The sequence below is a fragment of the Hyperolius riggenbachi genome, chromosome 9, assembly GCF_040937935.1.
Source record: "Hyperolius riggenbachi isolate aHypRig1 chromosome 9, aHypRig1.pri, whole genome shotgun sequence".
Classification (NCBI taxonomy): domain Eukaryota; kingdom Metazoa; phylum Chordata; class Amphibia; order Anura; family Hyperoliidae; genus Hyperolius; species Hyperolius riggenbachi.
Window position 1 is genome coordinate 282,644,061 of NC_090654.1, and position 15,742 is coordinate 282,659,802.

Here is a 15,742-nt window from a genome sequence, read left to right on the forward strand (position 1 = left end):
CGCATCTTCTCCACGCTGCACCGCACCGCTCTGTTCTTGCTCCATCCCGGCGCTTCCTGTGTCACTCCGTCACTGCAGTGACAGGAAGCGCCGGGATGGAGCAGGTGCAGCGCGGAGAAGATGCGGAGAAGATGCGGAGAAGACGCCCGGGAGCCAGCATCAGGTAATGTATACCTGATCGGATCGGCCGCCGCTAGCGACGCGCTCCCTACACGCGGGCGATCGAGGGTAATTTCCCGCACGGCGCGATCGACGGACCGGCGCGATCGACGGGTGCGTTTAGCGCGAACGATTGGCAGCAGATTCGATCCCAGGATCGAATCTGCTGTCGAAACGGCCGCGAATCGGGCCAGTGTAGGCCACCTTTACTGTAACAATATATGAAATCTGCTAGACAAAAACACTCCAAAAACGCTAGGCATGTTTAGAAAGGCAGAAGTCCAAAAAATGCTACAGCCCGAGTTTGCGTTTGTGGAAAAAACAAACCGCTCTGGTGTGCACCAGCCCATTGAAATACATTAGCCAAGCAGTTTACGAACCGCTAGTGTTTTTAAAAACGCTCCAGAACCGCTGTGGTGTGCACCAGCCCTAAGAGGGCTTTTCAGTCTCTTAAGGGGCCCATACACTGGTCAATTTCAGCTACAGATCGATTCTATAGAATCAATCAGAAATCGATTCTTTCAAATCTATCAATCGATCGATTTGTGGCCGATTTCAATCAATTTGATCTATCTGACAGCATGGAAAATCTAGGTCAATCTGCTGCTGGCAGCCGTAGAGTTGTATTGGATCTAATGGCCCAATAATGCCTTAAAGAGAACCTGTACTGAGTAAAAATATTTAACCACTTAACATCTCAGTCGTTTTCAGCTTATGCATCCGAGCAATGTTCACCTCCCATTCATTAGCCTATAACTTTATCACTACTAATCACAATGAACTGATCTATATCTTGTTTTTTCCGCCACCAATTAGGCTTTCTTTGGGGGGTACATTTTGCTAAGAGCCAATTTACTGTAAATGCATTTTAACAGGAAGAATAAGAAAAAAAATGAAAAAATTCATTATTTGTCAGTTTTCGGCCATTATAGTTTTAAAATAATACATGCCTCCATAATTAAAACCCACGTATTGTTATTGCCCATTTGTCACGGTTATTTCACCATTTAAATTATGTCCCTATCACAATGTATCGCGACAATATTTTATTTGGAAATAAAAGAGCATTTTTTCCGTTTTGCATACATCACTATTTACAAGCTTATAAAAAAAAAATAGAGAGAAATATTTCATCTTTACATAGATATTTAAAAAGTTTAGACCCTTAGGTAAATATTTATGTTTTTTTTTTTTTTTATAGTAATGTTTTTTTTGTTTTTTTTTATTAAACATTTTATGTGGGCATTTTTGGGAGGGTGGGATATAAAAGTGTTTTATTTGGGGAAATATTGGTGTAGTGTAATGTTTTTGGGTATTTGCTTGTAGTTTTACTTTTTGGCCACAAGATGGCAATCTCGATTTTTTTTACATGACGTCACTCTAAGCGTACAATGTACGCTTAGAGGGACACAGCTTCAGAAAGAGCGAAGCTTCCGAGAGAAGCTGTCGCTTTTTCAGCGGGGGAGAGGAATCAATGATCGGGCTCCCCAGCCCGATACATTGATTCCGTGGCTACCGACTCCGCGGCCGGGAGTGCGCGTGCACGCGCGCGATCGGCCGCGGGAGCGCGCCTGTCCTCCTTGACGTTTTTATACGTCAAGGAGGACAAAGTGGTTAAAATAAACACATGAGGTAACTTCAAATGAACATTACATAGTTACCTTGCCATCAGTTCCTCTCAGAAGCTCACCATTTTCTTCTGACAATAATCCCATCCAGTTCTGACAATATTTTGTCAGATCTGAAATATATCAGTTGCTGTCAGTAAAATATCAGTTGCTGTCAGTTACAACTGAGAGGAAAACTGATGTACCAGGTAATGCCCATGTTTCCCTATGGCTCAAGTGGGCGATATTACAGTTTAACTGTGTGCTGACCAGAAAGCTGACCAGAAAGAATGGGGTAATGGCCATTTTCAAAATGGAGGACGGAAAATTCCCTTGATCACAGTGAAGACACAGGACGCGGGAGAGGAGACAGACACTGAGGAGTAGACTACATGGGAGGTAAGTATGACTTGTGTATGCTTATTTTGACTTTTAATTTTCAGTTCAGGTTTTCTTTAACGCTGGGAATACACGAGTCATTTCCTCCTTATCAATCGAGCTGCTGATGGCTCGATTGATAACTTCCTACGTGTCTGATACCCCGCCGGATCGATTCTGTGCTCGAGCGGGAATCGATCCGGGCGCACGCGGGGACGTGGCGGGAGTCGATCCGGCGGCTACTCGAGCCGCCGGGTCGACTCGTGTATTTACAGCATTAGATAGATTTCCAATAGATTACATTCTGAAATCTATTGGAAATCTGTTCCTATTGTGTGGCACACATCAGATACATTCCTGTCAGATTCAACCTGACAGGCATCTGACAAATCTCTCTGATGGTCGAATCTGCTGCAAATCTATAAGTGTATGGCCACCTTTATACTTGCCTAGTGCTTCTGGGTTACCACTATGAGCCGAGTACTCTGTGATATATCAATTAATAAAAGATGGGCAGCTCGACCAAGAGACAGATCTCTCTCTGAACGAATCTGATAAGAAAGAGATCTGATGGCTGCCCACACACCGCAGGCTGATTCCCGGTCAATTTCAGCATGAAATCTCTCGGGAATCTGCCTTGCGTGCCGCATCCACTGCCTCTCCTGATGTAAAATGTTCAGCCGCGGTGCCCTGTGCAGTATACTTTAGCTGTCCGTCGCTGGCTCTGTCCGCATACACACACCCTACATGGTTTCCAGCGCAATGTGGGTACGTGTGTGATGTCACACACCCATGTATAAGTCAGCAACCACTTGGGGCATATATATGCGGACAGAGCCCGCGACAAACAGGAAAAGTATACCGTACCGGGCGGACATTTTACATTAGGGAGGACAGCGCCCGGAATTCCGTTGCATTTGTCGCTTGTACTGATATTGCCTTGTCATTACCGCCGCACCTCCGATCGAGCAAGTCAGCCATCTTGCAGCATGTCCCATTGATACATGCGACCAATTTCCGCTAGAATTTGGTTGCATCATCAATCGGGCATGCTCTTGGCGGCACAGATTTGAGGAGACGGACTAGTCCAAAACCTGACAGTTATGTAAGGTTTTACCTACTTAATTTTTTTCAGCTATAGTGGTCCTTGAAGAAGGCATTGACAGCATTCTGGATCAGCCCATTATTGACCTATGTATGGCTAGCATAACCCTATATTATATATATAGTATATTCAAACCACACCGGTCCTTTCTATCCTGGTTTATTTTCCTTTATATTAACATTGTAAAATTAGTAATATATTAATTTAAAGAATGGGGATAAGGTTTAGAGTCAATTAAAAACATTTTTCATTAGAAATATATATATATATATATATATATATATATATATATATATATATATATTTACTTAGACAGAGGAACAAAGTCCTGAAAGAGGGACAAATGAGGAGGAAAGAGGGACAGGGCTCCCAAAGTGGGATTGTCCCTTCAAAAGAGGGACAGTTGTGAGCTATGGACATTACCACTAGCTAGATCAGACCCCAATCTCTACCCTCCCATAGACAAGACTGGGGAGGTGACACCACATAAGTATTAAAGAGAAATATCTAAAACTTCTATCAGCTAAACAGAAGGAGGGGTAAGGAGGGTGTTCTTAACTGGTGAGCTGACTGCTACAGGGGACAGCTTTACAGATCCATATGGAGGAATATTCTAATGCCCCCCCCCCAATAGCAATGTAAAGCTTTACATGGTATGTTCCATCGCCCTATCTCCCCCCACACCGGGCTGTACCATCCCACCTACCTCACCGGCGCGTGCCACTGCCAGCCACTGCCCGTATGCTGCAATCACTGGAGAACCACGCAGCGTTCCAGCGTGCACCCCGCATCCCTTCCACTCCGGAAACATAGACACGCTCTTCAGTTCCTAGCACAGAGCTGGCTCCTCCTGTGTTCCTGAGTAAGTTCTCCGGTTATATAAACGCCTAGAATTATCTCTTTAGAAAAATAAGACATTATTACTAGTACCATTAAGAGTATTGAGAGGTTTGTTGAACACCTAACGTGTACATTGTATAGAGCTTTAGCGGTGAGCTGATGGGTCCCCGATGGCATGCTGGCGCTGGCAGCTGTTCCACTATTAGCTGAAGAATGTTAGCTGTTGCTTTTCAGTTAGCCTTTATTTTAATGATATTTTTTAAGCGGAACCTAATAATAAATATCTGTTTCTGGAAGGACAGCATTTACAGCAGGACGCACCGGAAGCGCGTGTTCCCGGTATGGGAGAGCTGAAAGACTGCTGAGTGCTGCACTTCCCACTGGCTGGGAGGTGTGTTGGGTGCGGGGTGACTATCACATTATTATATCATCATGTCATTATGTTATTATTTTCATATATGTACATATATAGTTATTATAATAAGTGTGACCATCAGTTGAATTAAAAAGAGTTACCAGTTATTGGCTGACTTGCTAAAGCAACCTTATTATTATTGATTTATAAAGCGCCAACATATTCCGTGGCGCTGTACAAAGTAAGAAACGAACATGGGGTACATAATACAGACAATGGTGTACACTAAATACAAGATACATAATTAGTGACAAAATACAAAAATGATACAGAATACAAGATACAGAACTGGTAATAACTGATAAAAGTAACATGAGGAATAAAATGTATAATGATTTCAAGACACAAAAGGGGGAGAGAGCCCTGCCCTTGCGAGCTTACAATCTAAATCTAAACCTTTACAAATATCGTATATTCCGGCATATAAGACGACCCCCCAACTTTTCCAGTTAAAATATAGAGATTGGGATATACTCGCCGTATAAGACTACCCCTCTTCCAACGCACACCAAATTAAAATAAAAATAAAAAAAATCATGTACTGGTGCTGTGTATGAACAGATACTGGTGCTGTACTGTATGTGTTACCCGGTATATAACAGTATATAGTCAATTGACTTGTTGCATTGGTCAACTCTCCTTAAGTAGACTGGTCAGCTCTCCTTGTCTACCTGTTTGTCAGAGCAGAATAGAGTGCGCTCCCTCAGCAGGGAGATCTGAGAGGCGGTAACAGGATAGGGCGTATCACCCGGCATCAATGACACCCGCCGTATAAGACGACCCCCAACTTTTCAAAAAGATTTTCAAGGGTTAAAAAGTAGTCTTATACGCAGGAATATACAGTAATTATGGTAAGAAGTACGATATGATGAAAGGAAGAATATATATACACTATATATATGTGTATATGTGTGTGTGTATATATATATATATATATATATATATATATATATATATATATATATATATATATACATTATTATTATTCAATCATTCATTTATTTTTATTTAGCACCATCAAAAATGTGATCATTTTTTAACACAAAACGTAGATCACCATGATCAATGTATTGGGGGGGAGGAGGCGATGTTTCAGTTTTCTTCCTACCGTCTTTCCATCCATACAGAATACATTGTTTGGTTTAATCAGGACTGACGCTACCATATGGGCAAAGGGGGCAATGGCCCCAGCATCTGTAGGGACCCCCAACTATCCGCCAGCACTCCGGAGGCAGTGGTGACAGGCGCAGTCTCGCCCTTTCGCGTTGCAGATCCACCTGTCTTCTCTTTAGTGTTACTGCTGTACACTGAAAAAGTAGCTGGGTGAGATGAGAGAATGCAGGGCTGGTGCTTCTCGACTTACAGCAGAGGAGGAGGTGAGCAGATAGCAGAAGGGTGCTCACCGACACTAGCTGGGTGGAGCACCCGGCAAAAACAGCCTGGGGAGAAAACTGTGCAGTGTTTTAACCAAGTAATGGCCCAAAGAGACAGCACCCCGGTGTAACTGCCTGGGGTTATGCCGGTGCCTTGTCTCGACCGGATTGCTGAAACGGTTCTGGTACAACGAAACGTAAATAAGAGGTGGCAAACCAATGGCTGCAAAACATTGCTTGTATTGCGGAAGAGTGATACTACATGTTACCGAAATGCAGGTCTTTCATCTGGTGTATATATCAGGTTATGCACCTGATGAAGGACCTGCGTGTCCATAACATGTAGTGTTAAGGTGCGTACACACATGCGACTATAGTCGTTTGAAAGGATCGTTCCCCGATCGTTTCAAACGACGATCGTTTAAAAAAAGCAACCAACGACGGACGAGCTAGATCGTTAAAAACAAACGATCTAGCTTGGCGGATTTTTACCAACGACGATCGTTTGCAAAAGTAGTACATCGTTGGAAACGGTCGTTCGTACTAGGCTTGACATGCGCATTTCGCTATTTCTCCATGAAACTTCTCATTTTTATGCGCAAGCGCAATAGTCGCTTTATGTGATGTAACGTTCGTTCTAACGATCAGATCGTTACACACATTTAAAAACTAACTTTACATAGGTCGTTCTTTCATCAATTAAAAGTTCGTTCGTCGTTCTCAACGAACGATCGTTGTCGCATGTGTGTACGTAGCATTACTGTTCTGCAATACAAGCAATGTTTTGCAGCCATTGGCGTGTCACCTGGTTTTTATGTTTGCATCTACAGTGGCTGCCTGGATGGTAACCCTTGTTTGAGAGTATAACTTAATAAACTAGCCTTTCATCATCCACATCATTCCAGTACATACTGCACTATATCGGGCTCTCTGCGTTCTCTCTCTGTTTTATCTCATTGCAAGAGTTTACAGATGTTTGTACCTCCTTTCTTGTTTATGCAGGTGCACTTCGGTGAGATGTGAGGATGAATTCTCTAGTAGCCTATGAGGATTCTGAGTCTGACACGGAAGAGCCTGAGGACGGCCCAAGCCCTTCGACACCTCCAGCCACTGAACATGGGTTGACGTCTGGTACAGCGAATGATGTTGCCCCTTCCTCTCTTTGCTGTGGGACAGCTGCAGTGGGCGTGGCCAGAAACCTCTACCCAATTGGCCCTCATAGCAGACCCACCGCTGTACCAAGTTTTACCAGGACGGGGGACGCTTTCAGCAAGTCAGAGGTCAACTTTATAAACTGCCCCCCAAACCCACAGAAAAGGCCTCCCGGTGGAGAGACGGTGAGACTTTATATTCCTAAAAGACTCCGTCAGGAACAGTCCGAAGTACCCAAAGAGGTAAAATGTGACGTGGAGGAGAAGTCACATGACCACACCGTCCAATCAGCACGGAGTATCTTCAAAGTGTCCAACTATCTGGGGCCGTATTTACCTGAGAAGTACAAGGAGACTGGGATTCCGAGGAATGTGGTGTTTCAGATGCAGGAGCACTCCGGCCCGGTGAACCGCGTCCAGTGGTGTCCGGTAAAGCAGTTCAGCCATTTACTCCTCTCTGCCTCCATGGATAGCACCGTCAAGGTAAGTGCCCACCTGCTGCACCCACCTACAGGATCTCACAAAGTGAGGACACCTCTCATGTTTTTGTAAATATTTTATTACATCTTTTCATGGGACAACACTGAAGATATGGCACTGTGACACAATGTAAAGTAGTCAGTCAACTCAAAAGTACTCAAAATAGCTTAACACACAGCCATTGATGTCTAAACTGCTGGCAACAAAATGGAGTACACCGCTAAGTGAAAAGTGAAAAATTCTGCCAAAAGTGTCAATATTTTTGTGTGCCCACCATTATTCTCCAGCACTGCCTTAAAGGGGAACTGAAGAGAGAGGTATATGGAGGCTGTCATGCTTATTTCCTTTTAGACAATACCAGTTGCCTGGCAGCCCTGCTGATCCTCTGCCTCTAATACTATTAGCCATAGCCCCTGAACAAGCATGCAGCAGATCAGGTGTTTCAGTGGTTCAGACTTATAAGTCAGATCTGTCAAGACTAGCTGCATGCTTGTTTCTGGTTTTAATCAGATACTACTGCAGAGAAATAGACCAGCAGGGCTGCCAGGCAACTGGTATTGATTAAAAGGAAATAAACATGACAGCCTCCATATACCTCTCTCTTCAGTTCCCCTTTAAAGTACCCCCTCCCCTCCTCCCCTTAAAGGGAAGGTTCACAGTGGCTCTTAAAAAAATAAAAATGCCCATCCACTTACCTGGGGCTTCCTCCAGCCGTGGGCAGCCAGGACGTGCCCTCGGCGCCGCTCCGCAGGCTCCCGGTCCCCTCCGGTGGCCGACCAGACCTGGCCAGGCCGGCTGCCAGGTCGGGCTCTTCTGCGTTTCAAAATGCGCCTCACGGGGGCGCGCTGACGTCATCGGACGTCCTCCGGGCTGTACTGCGCAGGCGCTTGTAGTTCTGCGCCTGCGCAGTACAGCCCAGAGGACGTCTGATGACGTCAGCGCGCCCCCATGAGGCGCATTTTGAAACGCAGAAGAGCCCGACCTGGCAGCCGGCCTGGCCAGGTCGGGTCGGCCACCGGAGGGGACGGGGAGCCTGCGGAGCGGTGCCGAGGGCACGTCCTGGCTGCCCACGGCTGGAGGAAGCCCCAGGTAAGTGGATGGGCATTTTTATTTTTTTAAGAGCCACCCTGAACCTTCCCTTTAAACGTTTAATATTTATTGCTGGTGCTGCGACTAGCACACAGCACCAGCCTCTCCACTCCTGGGCCTCCTCTAACCCCTGTTCTGCTCAATTAAAGTATTCGACTGAGGCAGAACGTCGGATATGATCGGGGAGGAAGTTTACAGTTATTCCTCTCTGCTGTGCGTACAAAACTCCGCCCGCCACCTGCCGCTTTAGTGCCATATGTGTTTCACTGCAAATAGCATGCAGGGGGCTGCGCTGTGTGTGGGCTGATGGTGTAATGGTTAAGGGCTCTGCCTCTGACACAGGAGACCAGGGTTCGAATCTCGGCTCTGTCTGTTCAGTAAGCCAGCACTAATTCAGTAGGAGACCTTTGGCAAGTCTCCCTTACACTGCTACTGCCAATAGAGCGCGCCCTAGTGGCTGCTGCTCTGCTCTGGCGCTTTGAGTCCGCAAGGAGAAAAGCACGATATAAAGGTTATTTGTCTTGTCTTGTCTTGTCATTTATTACAAGTCCGCACACAGCGCTGCTCCCCTGCGCACTGTGTACAGTGAAACACATATGGAACTAAAGCGGCAGGTGGAGGGGGCAGAATTTTGTACGCACAGCAGGGAGGAAGAACTGTCACTTCCTCCCCGACCATAACTGCTGCTAGAATGGGCCACAGGGGGGAACTGGAGGGGGGGGGGGGATGGTGTTGTGTGCTGTGAAAAAGTCACACAGCACCAGTAATAAAACTATTTAAAAGTATATCAAGACCATGTCAGGGGTACGTTAACTCTCGTGGGCATCTAGATCACTAGAGCGTCGCAGGTTGTCCCTGGAATCCTCTTCCACTCCTCCATGAGGAAGCTGGTGGATGTTAGAGACCTCACTCTTCTCCACCTTTCATATGAGGATGCTCCACAGATGCTCGATAGGGTTTAGGTCTGGAGACATGCTTGGCCAGTCCAGCACCTTTACCCTCCGCTTCTTTAGCAAGACAGTGGTCATCCTGGAGGTGTATTTGGGGTCATTATCGTGTTGGAATACTGCCCTGCAGCCCAGTTTCTGGTTTCTGAGGAGAGGGGATCATGCTCTGCTTCAGTATGGCACAGTGCATGTTGGAATTCATGGTTCCATCAGTGAACTGTAGCTCCAAACCGTGACACTCCCACCACCATGCTTCACTGTAGCTAAGACACTTGTCTTTGTACTCCCTCACCTGGTTGCCTCTGCACAGGCCTGACACCATCTGAATCAATTATCAAGTTTATCTTGGTCTCATCACACCACGGGACATGGTTCCAGTAATCGATGTCCTCAGTCTGCTTGTCTTCAGCGCACTGTTTCTTCACTGTTGCTTCCTTTTGCATCATCTTTATAAGAGACTTCCTACTGGGAGGACAGCCATGCAGACCAATTTGATGCAGTGTGTGGTGTGTAGTCTGAGCACGGATAGGCTGACCCCCCCCCCCCCCCCTTTCCTTCACCCTCTGCAGCAATGCTGCCAACACTCATACGTCTGTTTGCAAAAGACAACCTCTGGATATGATGCTGAGCTCATGCACTCAACTGCTATGGTTGACCATGGTGAGGCCTATTCTGAGTGGAACCTGTCCTGTTAAACTTCTGTATGGCCTTGATCACCATGCTGCAGCTCAGTGATAGGGTGTTTGCAATCTTCTTCTACCCTAGGCCATCTTTATGTGGAGCAACAATACTTTTTTTAAGCTCCTCAGATAATTCTCTGCCATGAGGAGCCATGCTGAGCTTCCATTGACCAGTATGAGAGAGTGTGAGAGCAATAACACCAAATGTAGCACACCTGCTCCTCGGTCACACCTGAGACCGTGTAACACTAACCAGTCACATGACCCCGGGGAGGGAAAATGTCTGATTGGGCAGAATTCTTTTATAAGCTCCTCCCCAGAGAGTTCTCTGCCATGAGGAGCCATGCTGAACTTCCAATGACCAGTATGAGAGAGTGTGAGAGCGATAACACCAAATGTAACACACCTCCTGCTCCCCAGTCACACCTGAGACCCTGTAACACTAACCGGTCAAATGACCGAGGGAGGGAAAATGTCTGATTGGGCAGAACTTTGACATTCTTCGCGTAGGCCTCATTCACACTGGCGCGTTTTCATTGTTTTGCATGAACCATTTTTAGCGCAGGCTGACAGAAAGTCTATGGGACATTTCAGATCGGATGCGATGCGCCGGAAGCATCCGCTCTAACGCTAGGTCATCAGCACGTTATTAGACAGCATGTGCTGTAACGCACATGCACCGGAAGTCAGGTAATTCAATGGTGCTATTGATATTTTAAACTGTTTGGTGTCAGCGCTGCGGTGTGCGGAGGCCAATGTAATCTGCCTCTGCAGCGAAAAAAATGCTTGCAATACGTATCTCCGCCACAGGAAGTGAGCAGTAGAGAGTCACATTAAAGAAGAATCACATTAAAGAGGAGCTGTCAGCCATACTATCTCAGAAAACCTCCCCACATATACTATTAATATTAGTAGATAAATACTTGCTCTACTTACATAACATATGTATTGCAATGCCCACATTTTGATTTCAGTGACTTTTCTACAGTAAAAAAAGAGAAAATCCTTCTTAGCATTTCCCATTTTAAGTGTGGCTATTTTGAAACCAATCCTTATGTCATTTCCTCCCTTAAAGGGGAACTGAAGAGAGAGGTATATGGAGGCTGTCATGTTTATTTCCTTTTAGACAATACCAGTTGCCTGGCAGCCCTGCTGATCCTCTGCCTCTAATACTATTAGCCATAGCCCCTGAACAAGCATGCAGCAGATCAGGTGTTTCAGTAGTTCAGACTTATAAGTCAGATCTGACAAGACTAGCTGCATGCTTGTTTCTGGTTTTAATCAGATACTACTGCAGAGAAATAGACCAGCAGGGCTGCCAGGCAACTGGTATTGATTAAAAGGAAATAAACATGACAGCCTCCATATACCTCTCTCTTCAGTTCCCCTTTAAGTAACTGTCGAGCATAAAATAAAAAAGCAATTCTTTATTTTTAACTGGTAAACAAGTAATAAGGATGCTAACCAGGCAATCCAAACGTTAAAATCACTATTACTTTTCTTGTTTATAAATGATCATTCCCCAGTTCACCTGACTCTTATCTGGTACATTGCCGCACAAAGGAAGTTGCAGGGCATGCTGGGTTGTCCTTTTTTGCTTCTCTACTTCCCCCTCAATCTTAACTAATGCAGCCTGATTGGCTGAAGCCTCTTTTCCTCCTGTTTTCCCCTCCCACACCTCTGTTCCTCTCTGATTGGCCAGTATTCCTCATGCTGAGACAATGCACTTTCTATAGTGGAAGGCGGGCAATGCATGCACAATCAGGCAGAGGAGCGTTAAGGTGGCCACACACCATACAATTTTTTAAATATGTTCAATTTAAGAATTGCAATCAATTTTTCTGACTGATTGTAACATTTCAAAAATCTGACCAATGTACCACATACCTAAGCTACATTTTTCCCCAATTATGATAAAAATGATTGGAAACTCTGAGGAAATTACTAGGGTGTGTATATTAATAAATTGACAATCTAACACACACCATACAATTTTTAGAGAAACTGAAGAAAAATATCTGGCATTCCGGATAAAAATCGAAAAAAACGGGAAATCCAATCGGATTTTTCAGTCAAATGAAAAAAAGCTATTGATTTTTTTCGGGAGATCCATTTTATTGTATCGTGTGTGGCCACCTTAATGGAAGTATCTCTGAAGCTTTTTTTTGGTGGTGCGATACAATCATCTGATTGCACCGCAATGAAAACGCAGGTTGTCTATGTGAACCCGGACTTAGGGGTTGATATTAAAGAGGAACTGTCATTTTATTTATTTTTATTGTGAACAATCATTTATAGATTATTTAGTCGGGGTTGCCCATTATAAGATCTTTCCTCTCCCTGACTTACATTCTGTAATTTATCACAGGTGGTGACATCTGGCAGGTGCAGCTTTGCGGAATATTTGTATACTCAGCGTTCCGAAGTCAGTACAAATAATACCTGATCTCCCAGAATGCTCTTGGAGGAGAGTTACGCACAGCTAAAAAGCTAAGCATTACCAGAAGGGCGTGGCTACATACCAATATACAGCAATACACAGTGGGTTGCAAAAGTATTCGGCCCCCTTGAAGTTTTCCACATTTTGTCCCATTACTGCCACAAACATGAATCAATTTTATTGGAATTCCACATGAAAGACCAATACAAAGTGGTGTACATGTGAGAAGTGGAACAAAAATCATACATGATTCCAAACATTTTTTACAAATCAATAACTGCAAAGTGGGGTGTGCGTAATTATTCAGCCCCCTTTGGTCTGAGTGCAGTCAGTTGCCCATAGACATTGCCTGATGAGTGCTAATGACTAAATAGAGTGCACCTGTGTGTAATCTAGTGTCAGTACAAATACAGCTGCTCTGTGATGGCCTCAGAGGTTGTCTAAGAGAATCTTGGGAGCAACAACACCATGAAGTCCAAAGAACACCCCAGACAGGTCAGGGATAAAGTTATTGAGAAATTTGAAGCAGGCTTAGGCTACAAAAAGATTTCCAAAGCCTTGAACATCCCACGGAGCACTGTTCAAGCGATCATTCAGAAATGGAAGGAGTATGGCACAACTGTAAACCTACCAAGACAAGGCCGTCCACCTAAACTCACAGGCCTCACAGAAATCTACAGCTCAGGTGGGAGACTCTGTCCATAGGACAACTATTAGTCATGCACTGCACAAAGTTGGCCTTTATGGAAGAGTGGCAAGAAGAAAGGTATTGTTAACAGAAAGCATAAGAAGTCCCGTTTGCAGTTCGCCACAAGCCATGTGGGGGACACAGCAACCATGTGGAAGAAGGTGCTCTGGTCAGATGAGACCAAGATGGATTTTTTTGGCCAAAATGCAAAACGCTATGTGTGGCGGAAAACTAACACTGCACATCACTCTGAACACACCATCTCCACTGTGAAAAATAGTGTTGGCAGCATCATGCTCGGGGGGTGCTTCTCTTCAGCAGCGACAGGGAAGCTGGTCAGAGTTGATGGGAAGATGGATGGAGCCAAATACAGGGAAAACCTCTTGGAGTCTGCAAAAGACTTGAGACTGGGGTGGAGGTTCACCTTCCAGCAGGACAATGACCCTAAACATAAAGCCAGGGCAACAATGGAATGGTTTAAAACAAAACATATCCATGTGTTAGAATGGCCCAGTCAAAGTCCAGATCTAAATCCAGTCGAGAATCTGTGGCAAGATCTGAAAACTGCTGTTCACAAACGCTGTCCATCTAACCTGACTGAGCTGGAGCTGTTTTGTAAAGAAGAATGGGCAAGGATTTCAGTCTCTAGAAGTGCAAAGCTGGTAGAGACATACCCTAAAAGACTGGCAGCTGTAATTGCAGCAAAAGGTGGTTCTACAAAGTATTGACTCAGGGGGGCTGAATAATTACGCACACCCCACTTTGCAGTTATTTATTTGTAAAAAAATGTTTGGAATGATGTAGGATTTTCGATCCACTTCTCACATGTTCACCACTTTGTATTGGTCTTATATGTGGTATTCCAATAAAATTGATGCATGTTTGTGGCAGTAATGTGACAAAATGTGGAAAACTTCAAGGGGGCCGAATACTTTTGCAACCCACTGTATAGAAATAGGAAGTTTTTCTGATACTGAAACTAGAATAATTTCTGTCAAAGTGGATATCCTGAATAATGTACTGCATTCTACTCACTACAGTGTTATCGGAATATAGAGGAGTCAAAAGAATAAAAGTAACTAAAAAAAGTTTGAAAATAGAGTAGGCAGTGGTGGACTTACCTCCTCCAAGCAGACACAAGATAATATTGATGTGATATCAATGAGCAGTTTATTTATACACTCCACAAGATCATACAACACGTTTTGCAGAAATGACCCCGCTTCTTCAGGCAATAAGGATGGAGCATATACAAAAAGGTCTGTAACTAAGCTAAGCACCTCTGTAGAGATAGAGACATGAAGCGCTTAGCTGAGTTACAGAGCTGTTTGTATATGCTCCGTCCTTATTGCCTGAAGAAGTGGTGTCAATCCTGCGAAATGCGTTGTATGATCTTGTGGAGTGTATAAATAAACTGCTCATTGATATTGCATCAATATTATCTTGTGTCTGCTTGGAGGAGGCAAGTCCACCACTGCCTACTCTGTTTTTAAACTTTTTAGATACTTTTATTCTTTTGGCGCCTCTGTATACCTATAACATTGTACAGTCCACTCTTGGTGGAGGGGTATGTTTTTTTCCCCATTTTCTCCTATCTACAGAGAGCGACTTCTTAACCCTGAGTGGGGTCAGGTCTAATCTCTCCACCTGCCTATACAGTGGTGGTCTGAGAGGCGACCGTGACTTGTGAGTATATTGTATTTACTCTATCCTCTCTTCCTCTACCACCAGTATATACTACACCAATTTGGGTGTGTCCCTCTTTTGTTCTATGTCACTACAGGGCCTCTTTAATTCTCCGGGTTAGCCAGGTTTTAGGTCATGATATCCCGCTAGAGATGTATGCAGATCTCAGGAGATGCAGTGAATCTGGCACATAGGCTCTGTGTGCCGAGTAGCCGGGCGGTGTGACCGCTCTGTGTCCTGTACCTGCCTCCCGGCATAGGCTCTGTGTGCCGAGTAGCCGGGCGGTGTGACCGCTCGGTGTCCTGTACCTGCCTCCCGGCATAGGCTCTGTGTGCCGAGTAGCAGGTCGGTGTGACCACTCGGTGTCCTGTACCTGCCTCCCGGCATAGGCTCTGTGTGCCGAGTAGCAGGTCGGTGTGACCGCTCGGTGTCCTGTACCTGCCTCCCGGCATAGGCTCTGTGTGCCGAGTAGCAGGTCGGTGTGACCACTCGGTGTCCTGTACCTGCCTCCCGGCATAGGCTCTGTGTGCCGAGTAGCAGGTCGGTGTGACCGCTCGGTGTCCTGTACCTGCCTCCCGGCATAGGCTCTGTGTGCCGAGTAGCAGGTCGGTGTGACCGCTCGGTGTCCTGTACCTGCCTCCCGGCATAGGCTCTGTGTGCCGAGTAGCCGGGCTGTGTGACCGCTCGGTGTCCTGTACCTGCCT

General features: G+C 45.2%; 2 protein-coding genes across 7 annotated transcripts in view; one reads left to right on the top strand and one right to left on the bottom strand.

Annotated features, from left to right (window-relative positions):
* Positions 1–4,238, bottom strand: part of WARS1 (tryptophanyl-tRNA synthetase 1) — a 44,535-nt gene extending 40,297 nt beyond the window's left edge. Inside the window, exon 1 of one of the 2 annotated variants that reach the window (XM_068254695.1) lies at positions 3,956–4,238. The gene's annotated coding sequence lies outside the window, so the exon portion shown is untranslated. Of the gene's footprint in view, positions 1–3,808; positions 3,878–3,955 lie in introns of those variants that run through there. The other variant, XM_068254696.1, reaches the window with a different exon arrangement.
* WDR25 (WD repeat domain 25) overlaps positions 2,088–15,742 on the top strand; it is a 165,425-nt gene continuing 151,770 nt past the window's right edge. Inside the window, exons 1-2 of one of the 5 annotated variants that reach the window (XM_068254701.1) lie at positions 2,088–2,165; positions 6,880–7,511. In XM_068254701.1, the coding sequence (XP_068110802.1) occupies positions 6,903–7,511 (609 nt within the window). In that variant the 5' untranslated portion in view covers positions 2,088–2,165; positions 6,880–6,902. Of the gene's footprint in view, positions 2,166–4,010; positions 4,112–4,406; positions 4,497–6,879; positions 7,512–15,742 lie in introns of those variants that run through there. The other 4 variants (XM_068254699.1, XM_068254698.1, XM_068254697.1 and 1 more) reach the window with 4 other exon arrangements.